The sequence below is a fragment of the Tetranychus urticae genome, chromosome 3 (genome assembly GCF_039701765.1).
Source record: "Tetranychus urticae isolate SD_2017Ah chromosome 3, NJAU_TeUrti_SD_1.0, whole genome shotgun sequence".
NCBI classification, from domain to species: domain Eukaryota; kingdom Metazoa; phylum Arthropoda; class Arachnida; order Trombidiformes; family Tetranychidae; genus Tetranychus; species Tetranychus urticae.
The window spans coordinates 23,168,640-23,183,918 of record NC_142960.1 but is presented as its reverse complement, the minus strand read 5'-3'; the positions used below and the strand labels follow the sequence as shown (position 1 = coordinate 23,183,918).

The 15,279-nt window shown below is 31.3% G+C and overlaps 1 protein-coding gene and 1 long non-coding RNA gene across 2 annotated transcripts; one reads left to right on the top strand and one right to left on the bottom strand.

Annotated features, from left to right (window-relative positions):
* The first annotated feature begins 10,160 nt into the window (after nucleotides 1-10,160).
* LOC107365141 (uncharacterized) lies at nucleotides 10,161-11,114 on the top strand. Its single transcript, XR_001569362.3, has 2 exons — nucleotides 10,161-10,490; nucleotides 10,770-11,114. It is a non-coding gene; the product is annotated as an uncharacterized LOC107365141 (long non-coding RNA).
* Nucleotides 11,115-13,501: 2,387 nt separating this feature from the next.
* On the bottom strand, nucleotides 13,502-15,139 carry LOC107365139 (fumarylacetoacetase-like). Its single transcript, XM_015932604.3, has 2 exons — nucleotides 15,019-15,139; nucleotides 13,502-14,928 (listed from the first exon to the last, which is right to left on the bottom strand). Exons 1-2 carry the CDS (start codon nucleotides 15,097-15,099, stop codon nucleotides 13,750-13,752), a joined length of 1,260 nt encoding a protein of 419 aa, XP_015788090.1. The 5' UTR covers nucleotides 15,100-15,139; the 3' UTR covers nucleotides 13,502-13,749.
* Between the last annotated feature and the right edge of the window lie 140 nt (nucleotides 15,140-15,279).

Below are 15,279 nucleotides of genomic sequence, written 5' to 3'. Positions count from 1 at the left end.
ATAACAAGATTTTTGCAACGGAAATTGTCAAACCAAAAGACAGAGGAAGAAAAAGATGATGATAATAATGATGATTTCAATAAAGATGGGAATGAAAGTCAAGTGAGGCTGAAGAAGGAAAAAAAATGTGATTGGATGTTATTATTTTGAAGAGAAAAGGAGAAAAGAGAAAAGAGATGAGAATTAGATTAACCAATGAGATTGGCAGAGGAAAATGGTATCAAGATGAGGATGGAGAGTTGGAGGAGGAGAGAAGGGAGGAGAGACTAAGATGTGGAATGGTGAGGAAGGAGAAGAAGTGAAATGAAAAACTCATTTAACCATTAAACTAGACTAGAGATTGATTTGTTGATAAAAACATTACGTTTAAAGAATAGACAAAAAGGTTGAAAAGTGTATTAATGGATGATGAAGATGAAATGGTGAAGATGAAGATAAGCGAGGAAAGGATGAAAGAGATGTGCAGGTTGGGAGAGAGAGAGGAAGAAGGGAAAGGAAAGAGGAGAAACTGTTTCTCTTTTGGCAAATTATTTCATCAACTTGTACTTCTATTCAATATTAACTTTTAATCAACCCAAGGCATTGAATAATAGGCATCCACTATCTATAGGGAAAAGTCAATTTACGATTAAAATTGAGCCAATTTGTGGATCAACTAAATTTGCTATTCTCATTTCACTTTCATGCCAATCATGTGTAAAATCAAAATTTAATTTCTAATTAAATGTTCAATCAAGACAAAATTGAAAGTGACGCTCAGTTCATTAAGTTATGACAACATGACAAAACTATTGATCGACAGAAAACATTTCATTACTTTAGTGTTCAAAAAATTTACGAACTTCTATTTTCTAGAAAAATGATGATGAACTGATTTGGATTCACTGTTTCACTTTAGTCGTTTTTAGCAAAGAATTGTGAAATGTTCATTTCAAGTCGCCTGATAATTCGAGTTACGTTCTGAGATTTGAAAAGATCAAATATTTATTCTGGAAAATCAAAATGCCAATTTGATCGGAATTTTGTTTTTGCATTTTGAAGTTTCTTTAGATTTTTCAATTTTGAAGAAATTTTCGATCGGCGAAATATTCATTGGTTGAGAATGTTTAGTTTTTGTTAATGTTTGAGTTTTTCAGTCAATTCTTGTTGAAGTCAATTAAGTAATCGAAATTGATCAGTCCTTGAAATTGGATTTTGATTTTTATCCTTTTATCTTCAATACTGACCTCAAAGGAAACACTTGAATAGTTTATTTGCAATTAGATGAGTTGATCATAAGAAGCTTGAAATGTCCTCCTTTTGCTTCTAACAATAATGTTAACCTCAGGGTTAAAAGAGTGTTTCACGCGAAAATGAATAAACCCTTTGGATTCCTTAAGACAAAGAGTAATGATGATGATAATGATGATGATAGTTGATGATAATAGTGATGAAGGTTAACTGAGGCAAAAGTGGAAACCAAATTAACCCAAACAAAAGACTTGATGAAACAAAAAGAGGCGATGCTGATGAAGTCAGGGAATGAAATTAACTGCTTGTTTGGTGATAAAAATATTATTCAAGACAAGGTTCACTGTTGATGGTGTTATATTATTAAGAATGAAAGAGGTAACGAGAACAAAAAAACTCATCAGGAAGTATAATGTATTTTAATTTAGGCTCATTATTAATTGGTTCATCTCATTAAGATAATTTGCTTTTCATCATTAGAGGTGGCAATGAACAGAGTCAGGATGATTATTATGATGAGGATGATGAAGCCAATGACAAAAAAGGATCAACTGTTGTTTTACAGGAAAGTATCTTTAAAGGAGCTTTTAAACAATGTTTTTCATCGCTTTTTTCATCGCCATAATAACCTAATGATACAATCACATTATTCACATCATCATCTGTTGATGCTGATTCCTTTTCATAAACAGTTACTCAAAAAGTCTTTACAACTTTCAATTTATCCATTAGAAAAGTGGCAATTTTTCGACTGTTAGAACTTTTTATGAATTCGAAAAAATTAGATTTTGATTTAATCCAATTTAAATCGGCGTTCAATTTAAAATCAGCAAAAATTCAGAAAAACTTTTCAAATTCTATTCGATCTTGAATATTAATTTGATGAAGAGTTAGACTTTCATGAACTTCGAGTTTCTTTTTCCATTTCAACTAAAAATTTCAGCATTTTTTTTGAGCAAAAAAGTAATCAGAAATGTCATTTGTAAAACTGAATGAATTGGCATTTCCGTACAAATGATAGCGCAACAAGGTTCGAATGAAAGACACAAGATTATTCAGATTCTTTCTGCTTTACTTTCTTCCAACTCAATGAATTCGATAATCAAGTGTCAATGGGTCAGTTTGATACTGACTTCCGGTGTAATCAATCACGGGACACCAGTCACGTGGCCAAAGGAAAGAAGGTTTAAATGCCAAGTTTTAGATGGCTAAAGGTTGATAAAAAGGTAAAGATGGATTCTCCTATTAAGATAGTTTAATGCGATAGTTGAGTGAAAAATTGGACTTTACTTTTAATTTAAACAAGTTTGTTGTTGCTCGGTCAATTTAAAGCTTTCATGGATCAATAAAACTGTGATTCTGATAAATTGGCGATTCTTTTCATTTCAATGGAATGATGAATTTGATAACAAGATGATATTCATATAATGATGGGTGAGAACAATGAATGCTGTAAAATTGAGCTTTTTTATTCTTCACTTCTTGTCTTTTCCACTTTTTCCTTGTTTCACTTGTCGAGTTAAATGTTGATATTTTTTTGTCCATTTTTCTACTGGACTGGATTCTTGACCGGAAACTTCAATGCAACTTCACATCCGAATAAAGGAAAAGGGAGAAATGACTAAATATAAATACAACAACATGAATAGATTGGCCATGATTTATTGATGATCGAAAATAATGATTAGAATGAAACTTTTTTTCTTCCTTTTTCTTTCTCATTATGTTCTGCCAACTGAATCAAGGTTTACCGGGTTATTTGCAGCAATTGAAATTCATTAATTAGCCATTATCATTTTCACCATTTCAGGGTGATTATGATGAAGTAAATGAAGCAAGTGAAATGATCAATCAATAGCTTGTCATCGGAATCGATTGAAAATTACATTTATTGTGTCCAAATCATTGTATTCCTGTCAACTAATTTGTTTGCTCAACAATCACATCGTTAAAAGCGTTTCGATTTTTTCAACGATTTTTTTCTTCTCTTCCAACAGAAATGTTCATTTCGTCTATCAAGCTGCATTTGGTGTTTGATTATCGTTAACACTTTTCATGATTAAAGAAGTTAAGCTTTTCAAGGAAACACTTTTTGCTGATCAACAAAATTGGTTCACCTGAAGATGAAATAATCATTGTTCATAATAGTGATAATGAACAAAGAAAAAAATAAGTGATCGTTAAACAAGCATAATGTACAGCATGATGGATTGATCACCTCGAGCGTTCTTTTATTATCATTTTCATCGCTTTTCTTTACTTTTTTCTTCTTCAATCAATATTATCATGAAAATTGTCGAACAAGAAATTTATCAATTTTATGGCGACTCTTTTATTCCATTATTAACGCACTTGTTGAAGGCAAAAAACAAACTTTAGTAAAATTGTTAGATGTTGAACAATCCTAATCGAACATGCTTTACGTCTGAGAATCGAATGTAACATTGAATCCGTGAATTGGGCAGACATTCATTTCATGAATTTCTCTGACTTCTTTTCAAAATTCAACTGAAAACCAACGTCCGTCTTGACTTATTTTGCATTTTCTTTTCGTTTTATTCGACAGTTTTTTCTATTTTGGACCACACTGAATATTGGGAAAAACTTCGAATACCATTTCATGCTCAAACAGCTTTTTTAGATTCAAATTGAGTTCTGCTTTCAGATGCAAAAAATGTTACATTTTTCATATGCTTATTGTACTTGATGATATAAAAATGAATAGACATGAGAAGAAGGAGAAGAGAAAAAAATGTTTGAAAGGAAATGAAATGTTACATGAAAAATCAGGGAATCGGTAAGAATTATAAAGAACGGAAATAACTATCAAATCAATATCCAATTGGAACATCATTATAAGATCCATTTAAACTGACCAATGATTTACTGATTTTTTTCATTCAGGAAACTCCTTTTTTCATCCTTCAACTCACCATCATCAGGATCTTAGTATTCTTCATCAGTTTTCACTCTTTTTATTTACTTTTTTCATTCTCATCATTTCATCAACATTTTTTCTTCTCTTTCTCTCTCTCTCTCTATCTTGAAAGTTCATTGTAATTCATGAATCCAAATTTCTCTTCTTCTCTTTGCCTTCTCTTCCTTTGACATATTTGTCTTCAAATTTTTATCTACTAATTCTGTTTCCATTTCCCATTCTCATGCTTTTGTGATTCACATTTTCCGTTGACACAATTTCCAATGAACTTTTTGACAAATCAACAAGATAAAAGGAAGAAAGAGAATGAAAGAAACGAAATGATTTTGATGATGATGAATGTAATGATAATGGTAACAAATAAAAAAAGATGAAGAAAAAAGAAAATGAAACTTTTGAAGGAAAAAATGTGATTAAATTAGATTCTTATTGCTTCCATTCATATCCTTTTCTTTTCCTTCTGAAGCCTCATGAATCTCATCAAAGTATTATTGTCACATCTTTTCATTGCAAGATACAATATAGCTTCATCATAATGCTCAACACTCTAATGTAACATTTACTTTCGACTTCAATTTATCTCTTTCACCTAAGATTTAAACACATCATTGACTTGAGCTTAATTTCAAATCTTTATTGCACTTATAATTTGAAAGTCTGGACATTCCAGGTAACATCGAGGATTGAGTTGAGTCGAAAGATTAGGTTGAGATTATTGATCGTGGATAAATTTTCAAGAAATTTAGATTAAATCTCTATTCTAGTCTCACAATCAGATTCAAAGTCAAGTTCGAGTCAACACTTTTTTGTCAACTTTTAGTTTCTCAAGTTATTAAAAGAAAATTAAGCATTGGAATTACAAAATTTTGAGCTTTGTTTCAGTTTTCTGCTCGAAATCCCAAGTCAACCTTTCTATGAAAATTAAGTTTTGCTATGGACTATTCGAAAGGGGTGAATTTTTTGGCTCGGCATAATTTTGGTAGATGTAATTTATAAATATTCTCTTTGGTTAAGTATGCTAGAGGTATGCTTTTTCAAAGAAAGCTAAAAATGCATGATCAATTCAATATTTCTTATTTTATACTAAATTTAGGAATAAGATATTAATTACAAACATGAAAATAATGTAACCAAGGAAAACAGAACTTTTGAAAAATTTTTTTATTATAAAATGATTGCTTATGCTGTGAAAAATACTGAATGAACAAAAATACTTCTAAGTGTCATTTGAAGCACGCTAATCGGAAAATTTTTCTGACTTAATCAAGACAAGTTATCACAATATTGAGGCACAGAATCACTATTGATGCATTCGTTACTTGTACCTGTACGTCGTTATAACAGGTTCATGGGCACTAGTGTACCGGCAGAAAGTAACGAGATTACAAAATGACGAGATTTCTTGAAGTCGTTTCATTAAAAAGCCCAACATTGCTGTAATCAAAAGCAGACCTAAAAGATAATGGGATTAGTTGTTATTAATAAACCAAACTAACTAACTAAAGCTAAGCTAAGATGGTGATATAGTCCTGATTGCGTAAGATAATTCAAGCCAATGAAATCTAATCTGCACAAATTTGATTATTCAAAGTTTCTGAGATTGATTCCTTAGTTTTGTTATTTTCAATTTGTGCTAAATGTCTAAAACTCAGAGAGGAATGACTTCGAATGGCGGCATAACTGAGACATTTCTTCAAATGAATACTGGAAATGCACTGTGATCTTCAATAAAGGCGAAGGTGATGTTTTGGATGCAAAACCACAGGATTCGACGGATTATCAAAAATTGTATCCAGCATGACAACCTAACCGTTCAGTTAATCAATTGCATTTATGAAAAATTCGTTTATCTTTCCAATGGTGCATAACAAGTGCATCACAACATGTGACTAGCAAGTACCGGTCAGAAAAACTTTGCGGTTTCAGAAAATTTCAATTAGAGGTCAAATGAAGAATTTACCTTGAATAACCTTGACCTTCGTACTTATGGTTGATCAATCTGCATAAGCGCATGTTTCAAGTCTGAGGTTTGTAGCACTAGACGTTCGTGAGTTATGCATGCACGAAGAGGTAAATTAAAAAAACGCCCGGTATAATACTAAAGAGGAATTGGGTGTTAAGAGCAAAAACTCATAAACTCAACAAGTATTTAGAAGAAGAGCAAAGAGAGATCGACTTTTTGCATGACGGACTTGCGTTTTTTTCAGTCAAAATTTTGCGAAATTCAACTTTGCTAATGTTTGATATCAAGAGCCAATATAAAGCTCCATTTATCTGACAAAGATTGTCAGTAATTTTTAGAACCCAAAGAAGCTCAATTGTGAATCATTAATCTAAAATTAAACAAATGCTAAATGACGAAAAGCTTTTATTTAATTTTTGTTGGCAACTTTTTTGTTACAATTTTTGTAACATTATTTCAGTTTAAACGGTAATCGATGTTAATCGCAAAACCATTAAATTGATGCGAATGACAACTTGAAAAGTAAATGTTGAACAAAAATAATTGAATTGCAAAGATAGGACTCTAAATTATGCCTTTACCGGCACAAAATGTCAACATGAAAGATTAAAAGTGAAATTAAACAAATTTATTGTTAATTAATGCTCATTATGTTTCCAGGATTCAATTGAAAGCTCAACCCCATGAACCAAACAATCATGTAGCAATAACTTAATTTTCACAAAACACTGGCATCATTAATCATGGAAAATAATAAAAGGCAGTAACATGATGAATTATCCATTCGATTAAATCCTAATTTCGACTCACCAAGTTTCATGTAAAAACAAATGAAACCAAACTCTTTGGTCAAACGACAAGCAAAGAACCTCACCAAACGCACTCCTAAAATGCTGTTAATTTAATCAATTTAACCATCAATTATCTCTAACTGCTAAACATATTATTAGACACTTCCGTTGGATTTGCAATTTCAGGGGAAAAGCGAAAAAAAGAAGAAGAAAAAAATGATTAAAATAATCCTTTATTTTCCGGCTTCAAGTTTCATCTTAAAAAGTGAATGAATCTTAATGATTGAAAATGATGTTGAGAAATGGTTGAATGAGTTTAACCCAAAATTGGCCATGAACATTGAACATTACAATTATGGCGATGATGAACTAAGCCAATATTAAAGCGTAATAATCAAACATTATAATCGTAATAATAATCATGATAATCAGGGTAATCATCATCATATTACTTCCTCTTCTATATCTTCTCACTCATTACATGCTTTTTATGTGTGTTTAGTCAACAAAGTATACCTTAACCAGGATTCCTTCCGAATCATTTCTTTCTTTACTTTGCTCAGTTTCAACTTCCGTTTTCTTTTTACTTTCATCTTTGATCACAGGCGAAACGCTCTTCTTTCATCTTCTGGTCAGTTGGAGCAATACTGTTACTCACAACTTCCTTCATCACGTTGACCATCAAACATCATCTTCCACTTGATAATACAAGTTAAGCCAGCCAATCAATTTCCGTCGCCATCATCCTTACCTTGAGATCCATAATGATCTTGTTATCATGCTATTGGCAAAATAATGATTAACTCTCAATGGAAGTGGAACAAGATGGGAAAAGGTAAATGACAATGATGATGCAAACTAATTCAGTTTAAGAGGTGAAACTCTTTTTTTCATCTTCTTCTTCTTCTTCCAGTCTTGTCTTTTGTTATTAAACAATCTTCAAGTTTTTCCCATCAGATTAGGTTGGTTCAGGCTGAACCAGGATAAATGATGATCATGAGCTGATAATGATGAAAGGTTATATAATTGAAGCAAAGTGAAGAAATGAATTGAGGAATTGAGTAAATGCTTTTGTTGCCAACAGAATCTCATTGATGACAATTATTATTTTATAGCAATCAATAATGAGAATAATTGTCTTTTGCATTTCACTTTAACTTGACCAATTAATTTATCATTTTTATTGTTGATCAATCGGTTGATCTGATTGGATGAGTGAATAAATGAATAACAAGATAGACTTTGATTCATCATTGAAATTGTTTATCGAAAGTTATGGTTAATCATTTTACAGAAAATCAACTTTTTGAATCTTTGATTGTATTTTGCTTTGTCTCGCCAGGTTTTGCTGTAATCAGTTTCAAGATTGACCCATGATCGTCTGAGATGCCACTTTTCATGTCATAAATCAAAGTTGATCATGAATTTGATATTTACTTTATTTACAAATGTTCAATGGTTTTTAACGTTTCATTATTCAAATTCAGTCAACCTTTTTGACTCTTGTCAAGTGACCAAAAGGACAGCTTTAACAATCAAACTTCACCAGCTTTTTTCCATTCCATAAAATTCAACTGAACTCTGTCCAGAACAATCATTCATCCGAATCAACTTTAAAAATCAATTTACAAGCAAAATACACTTCAATAGTCACATACTAAACGATGAAAATGTCGCATTTATTATCACTTCGAAAAACTAAAAATAAACATTTTCGTTTCATCGCGATTCTGATAATTTCAATACAAAAAGTCTTTTCGATCTCAAGCTTCGATTATCTCGCTAGAACTCGCTCAAACCGCTAAGGTCATTCAAAACTCGAAGTTACATTCGATGCTGCTGAAGATTTGGCCAAACGCTTTTCTCTGAACAGTTTATGTTTGATGAAAAACTCGGACTTTTGGTTTTCACTGAATTTGATCTTGAAATATTTCGTTTTTCGATCGATAGCTAATTACTTGAATTACGATTGTTATTGAATTAGAAAATTATTGCGACTTTAACTTGATGATCTGTTAGCTGATCATTATTTTAACTTGTAATCTTTTGTTTCCATTGTTGATCGAAAAACTGAACAATTAATTAGAATCCATTGAAGTATCTCATCATTTTCAGGATCACAATTTGATCTTCTTTTCTTCTTCTTCTTCTCTCTTCAGCTCATTATTCATTCATTAACAAATCAGATAATGCTTTTGATGATGATTATAGTAATTAAAAAATGATCTCAGTTTCCGTCGTTTAACTCACTTTAACCAAATTTAATTAAATGTTTACTCTTAATTAGTTAACAATCATTCATTCCTCTTCCCTTAACCTAATTTTCAATCAGTGTTCATCAGATTAACAAGTTTACAAGATTAACAAGATTAACATTTGAAATTTAATTGTTGAAACTCTTCTTGTTCAATCCCTTTTCCAACCTTTTTTGTTTTCCTTTTCATCCTTTATTCATCTTTTCATATTCAATAGCTTTCTCATGCTGTTAATGTTTTAATCATATTCTGTGCATGAAATTTCAACCCTCAATGTATTTCATATTTGTATTCATTTGTGTTCAATCTTCAAGATAAATTGAATTCTGCATCAGATGAACCTTAAAATGATTTTCTTTTCTCATTCTTTTGTTGATCAACTTTATAACTTTGATAAAAATATTGAAAATGAATCAAAATTTCATTCTTTTCTAGATCAGACAAACATGATGAATATTGAATTGAATTGATGTTTTGAAACAACAAATGATTTGGTAACGGTTATAATAGCATATTTATATTGACTTTTTTTGTTCACTTTTCTCGATTTTCATTGAATTCACATTTTTTTTATTTCTTTTTCTTACTTTTTATTCTTTCCAGTTTTTTGTGCATTTAATGATCAGAATGATAAACAAATGTTCAATCGTATATCATTGCTTTCCATTGTTGTTTGAATGGTAACAAAAACGAGTTCTGGAAAGAGATTAATCAAATCAAATAGAAAAGGTAAATTCATTTGACATTTTTTATGTTTTCAGGGCAAAGATTATTCTGAAGAAGCACATTTTCTGCTCATTTAAATGTCATGTTAATATTTCGATTAAATGATCAGAAATTTGCTTTTTAATTCAGTCTTATTCAAGCAAAAATTCTGATGCAAAAGCAATGATTTTTGTTGATTTAATTGATTCAATCATTGAATTCATTTGATGTTTAATTTGTCGTTTACTATTGCCATCTAGTGAAAAGATAATTTACTTGTCAATAATTGCGCCTTCATCAGGCGTTTCTTAATGTTTTTATTGGGTTTGTCTTTTGTCTTTTACAGTTATTAAACGTTTTCTAATTGTTTTATTTATCGATTTATGAATTAATTGTGAATCTTATTTTTACACAGATTGTTGTTAAATGGTGGATTAATTGGAGCAATTGAGTTTTGGGTTAAAGTGTTTATATGTTGCTGTTTTAACATTGAAAGTCTTGGAGACATTATTCCGACTATTTTAACACGTTTTTTTCAAGGAAAGCATCTCAATTTTCACCTTTACCTTTATGACTTTTATTCATTACCGTCGTTAATTTACAAAAAGGTAGGAAGAATTTTCAGTAAAAATCGTTTTCCTTGAAACTATTAGTTAGTCAACTGTATTGGTTCACTTTTGTCTGTCTCTTTCACTCTTTTTGCTTCTCTTTTTGCTGCCTATTTTACAGGCTTTTTTTATTGCTTCGCAACCTTTTACTTTGAGAAATTTAGTTTCCATTGTCAATCATTGTTGATTAACCTTAAATTTACCTTGACCAACCTAACTTTAACCTTTTTCTTTCTCTTTTTTTGATTGTTTTTATTACAATTATCATTATCATCAAAGTTGGACAATAAACTGGAACAATTAACTTGATATCATTAACACGGGTGAAGAGCAAAAGTCTTCCAGAGAGTGGATAAACATAAAGAGGATAATGGAGAGATAAACATGGTTTTACTTTTAACCCTTAAACTCTTACACCTTGACCTTTTTATTATTGCCATACAGTTGAAGTAACAGTTTAATAATGGTCATATTAACAACCTTGTTACCTTCTTGGGTAAGGTTCTTAATTGTTGTTTCACTGAATTAGTTGACTCAGTTGATTTCTTAGGCTAGATAGACCAATTGTAATCTCTAATTGGTTTTTGGTATAAGGAATCGTAATAAACCTTTTTCTCTCTTCAATATCTTCTATTTATTGCCGTACAATGTTAATCTATCGTTAACTTGCAGTTTGTATACCTTTTATCCCATATTTTAATCGTAAAACAGTTTAGCAGTGAAGGTTACTTGCATTTTATGACTATTAGCGGTTGATTATTAAATTGTCTTCAACTTCATTTAGCTATAATTGTACTATTTCCGAGTATTGATTCTAAATTCGAACAAATTGCCCATTAATTTGAAACTTCACCTATTCACAATGCTTTAAACTCCATTACAGCTTGCATTCAATCTTTATGTTTCTATTACTTAGGTTTATCAATCAGTTGAACTGGCTCAAATTTTTTTGGATCAATTGATTCACGGGAATAAAAAATTCAGCTTCTTTTATAAATAGGAATGATCAATGTTAACGAAACAATTGTAATTGTTTTTACTCTCACAGTTAATTGCTTGTTTCATTTTAAAGTTAGAGTTGACTTTGCGTAGCAACCTTGACCATCATCAATATGATTTAGATGAAGATATTTATTGGTTTTTGCTTTTTTGTGGCTTGTTTACCTTTCTCATGATTTAATTTTGATGTTTATACTAATCATATATTGTTTTATTTTTACTGTTTAATTAGATTGGTTTCCTGTTGAATAATGCTGCTACGCTTCATCCAGTTTATAGTTAAATATGGATGGTCACGAGAATTCATAGCGAGCTATTTCATTTTCTAAAGGCTCTCGCTTTCTTAACTAGTTCAATTCCAGGATCAAGAGGAAATCAATGGGTCGCTTGGTGATTGTGAGCTTCAACAATTAAAATGACACATCTTTTGTTGCTTTCATCTTGAGCCGAGCTATCGATTTCAATTCTAAGGGCTCAAGTCAAGAGGATAAAGATGAAATGATTAGAGAGTTAAAAGGTAAAGATATTAGGTGAAATTGAAACCTGGAATTTAGAAGAGAGAACAACAGTGAAAACTCTTTTTCTGTTATTTGCTTTTGTCAATGATTGAAGTCGCAAACGTTTAACTCTTTTAATCATTTTCCTGACTTGAAGTATTTCCAATCTATTTGTAAGATTAACTTAAATTGAAAATTAACATTAGAATGGTGGCGATAATTCCAAATGAATCGACAGCAAGTTAGCCTTTACCTTGGTTTGGACCTTTGTTGTTGTCCATAATTACACATTTTATTGTTTACAAGCAAATCCTTTGGTTAAATGAAATGGTAAGTTTGAATAGTCAAAACAAAGTGAAATGGAAAATAGTAATTTTAATGAATGGATTGAAAATGCGCCAAAACTAAAGAAACCAAGAGATTAAGGTAAAAATAATAACAACAAAACACCCAACAGAGTTTAAGATAATCTTGTAAAGGTTGACACAAATCTGTTCAATACAATTACTTGTCACTTCACTGTTTTCAATTGAAAAACTAGTAACCTTAAATTATAAGTTGAGATACTAACAAGTTTAAATTGTTTAAACAATCAACTTTACTTTAACAGTGACTTTTACAGTTTGGCAAGTTTGAATTTGGCTGACAATTTTGTTGCATCGCAATATAAATAAAAATAATAAACACTTCATTTTAGATATAAAAAACTGGCACCAATTACATTTATTAATAGTTTCATTAGCGAACTGATTATTTACAAAACGCTTTATCGTCACAAAACTGTTTTGGCTCATTGAGAATATTAATGTTTCATTTCTTGCCTTTTTTGTGGTGATTATACTCATGGGAAACGGTGTTGATGATCAACATTGATCAATGATCATATCAATTATTGTCAACTTAAATGCTTTAACATCTTAAGATAATCTTTCTTTTGTCTTTCGTCTTCTGTTTTCTTTGCTAAACTCGGTCTCAACCATTTCAAAAGAAATGGGCCTAAAAATAGCGCTAAATGGCTAAGCTTTGAAACTAAACGCAGGTAACGAGTCTCATGGGAGTCAACAGTTCGAGAGTAATTGGATTAACTGGCCCAATTGTTTTAATCGTTCTGGGGTCAACTTGAGGAATATTAAACCAACTTTAGCGAACTGAATGGTTGCCTTAAGAGTTCTGATAGTATTAAACAGGACAAGAGATGAATTTCCTCAATTCATTTCCAGTTATGATGGATTGACATTTTCTCAGAGGATATTTGTTCCGTTTAACCATACCGGAGATGGATGGGTTGGAGCAGACATCAAACTCTGTCGCTGAAAAATTTCAAACGATAATGATGCTTAAATATGTTTAAGTTAACTAATTAATACAGTTTAAGGTTCAGTTTGAACTTGAAGCAAAAATATTAACTGAAAACATATGCTGTCAAGATGCTGCCATCTTATGGCAATAAAAAGAGTAATCACTCCGTTCTTAAGTTACACATGTAATTTAATTTCAATCATTTACTTGACTGTATTTATTAAATAATCAACTTTATTGAATCAGTGCCTTTATCAACTCTGGATAAAGATAAACACATTTTTACGAGCAAATTGGGTTTCTCGCGAGTTTATTATTCCCTTGAAGCATTGTTTCGATTTACTATGGATTTAAAAAAATTGGCTTGTTTCCTGGTTTTCATCTAACTATTGATAAATGAATGGTGATATAGCAAAAATATTTCAACAGTTTCCATTAATCTACCCTTTTTGATAATCTCTTCCTCAAATAGATAGCGATGGTAAAACAACGCCACGACATTCTCCGAAACCGATTCTGACACCTTCTTTCTCACAAAATCCGCTCAAAATGACCTCATCTCCGTCTTGGATAAATTTTCTTTGACTTCCATCAGCCAAGGTTAAAGGTTTAGTTCCTCGCCATGTCAATTCAAGCATCGACCCAAAAGATTCTGGCTCTGGACCACTTATGGTTCCTGAAGCAAGAAGATCACCAGGTCTAACATTACAACCAGTTATAGTATGATGAGCTAATTGCTGTTTGATGGTCCAGTACATATAGTTAAAGTTGGTTTTAGTAATTGTTGTTGGCTGGCCATTTGCTGGCTTCAAATCAACTGTTAGATTTATATCCAGACTGAAATCATTTTTATCTTTGAGATAGTCAAGTGGTTCTGGATCTTGCTTAAAAGGTGTAGTTCTGAAGGGTTTAAGAGCTTCCATTGTAACGATCCATGGACTTATTGTTGTACCAAAATTTTTAGCTAAAAATGGTCCGAGAGGAACATATTCCCATTTCTGAATGTCCCGAGCAGACCAATCATTCATCAAAACCATACCAAAAATATTATCCTCGGCTTTTGCGATTGGAATTGGTTGACCAAGTTGATTGCCTTCACCGCCAACAAAAAAGGCCATCTCTAATTCAAAATCAAGTAAACGACATGGACCAAATGATGGGTTTGTAGCATTATCGTCCTTTGTTTGACCGTTTGGACGCCTAATCGGTGTGCCTGATACAACCACTGAAGATGCTCTTCCATGGTAACCAACTGGAATATGACGCCAATTTGCTATTAAAGCATTTTCTTTTCCTCGGAACATGATTCCAACATTGGTTGCATGGTGAATTGAAGAATAAAAATCTGTATAATCACCAATATTTGCGGGTAAGTGCATTGTTGCCTCTCTTTGGGCAACCAATGCCTCTTTACGAAGCTTTTCATTATTCTCTAATGTTTTATCATTTCCATTCAACAGGTTTTGAACCTTGATTCTCACATTATGCCATTCAGATGGAGTTAAACTCATAAAATCGTTTAAAATTGGTTTCGTTAAAACATGTTCACCTGATTTTAACAGTTTTGGATCATTGAAAAGATGATGTATTGCTTTAAGATCGAGAATAAAGTCACCAATGGCAACTCCGATCCGATGAGCTGGCTGAGAAGAAAAAGAAGAAGTAAAATCATGAACTACTGGCTATATTATCAATTTGATCATGATTGAGAGAAATTATAAACCATTACTTACATTAGTTGCAGTTGAAAATACTCCATATGGCAAATTATCAATTGTAAAATGGCTATTTTGAGGAATCTGGACCCAAGACATGATTGGTGGTAAAAATGGAATAATAATACTCTTAAAAGGTTTCTTTATAATTACACTAATGATATTACTGGTTGCACATTTGTTTAATAGATACTTGATTTTATTTGCCAGACACTTGATACTGATCTGATAGTTACTTACTATTAGATACTTAATAGATACTATCATCTTATTCCTCAA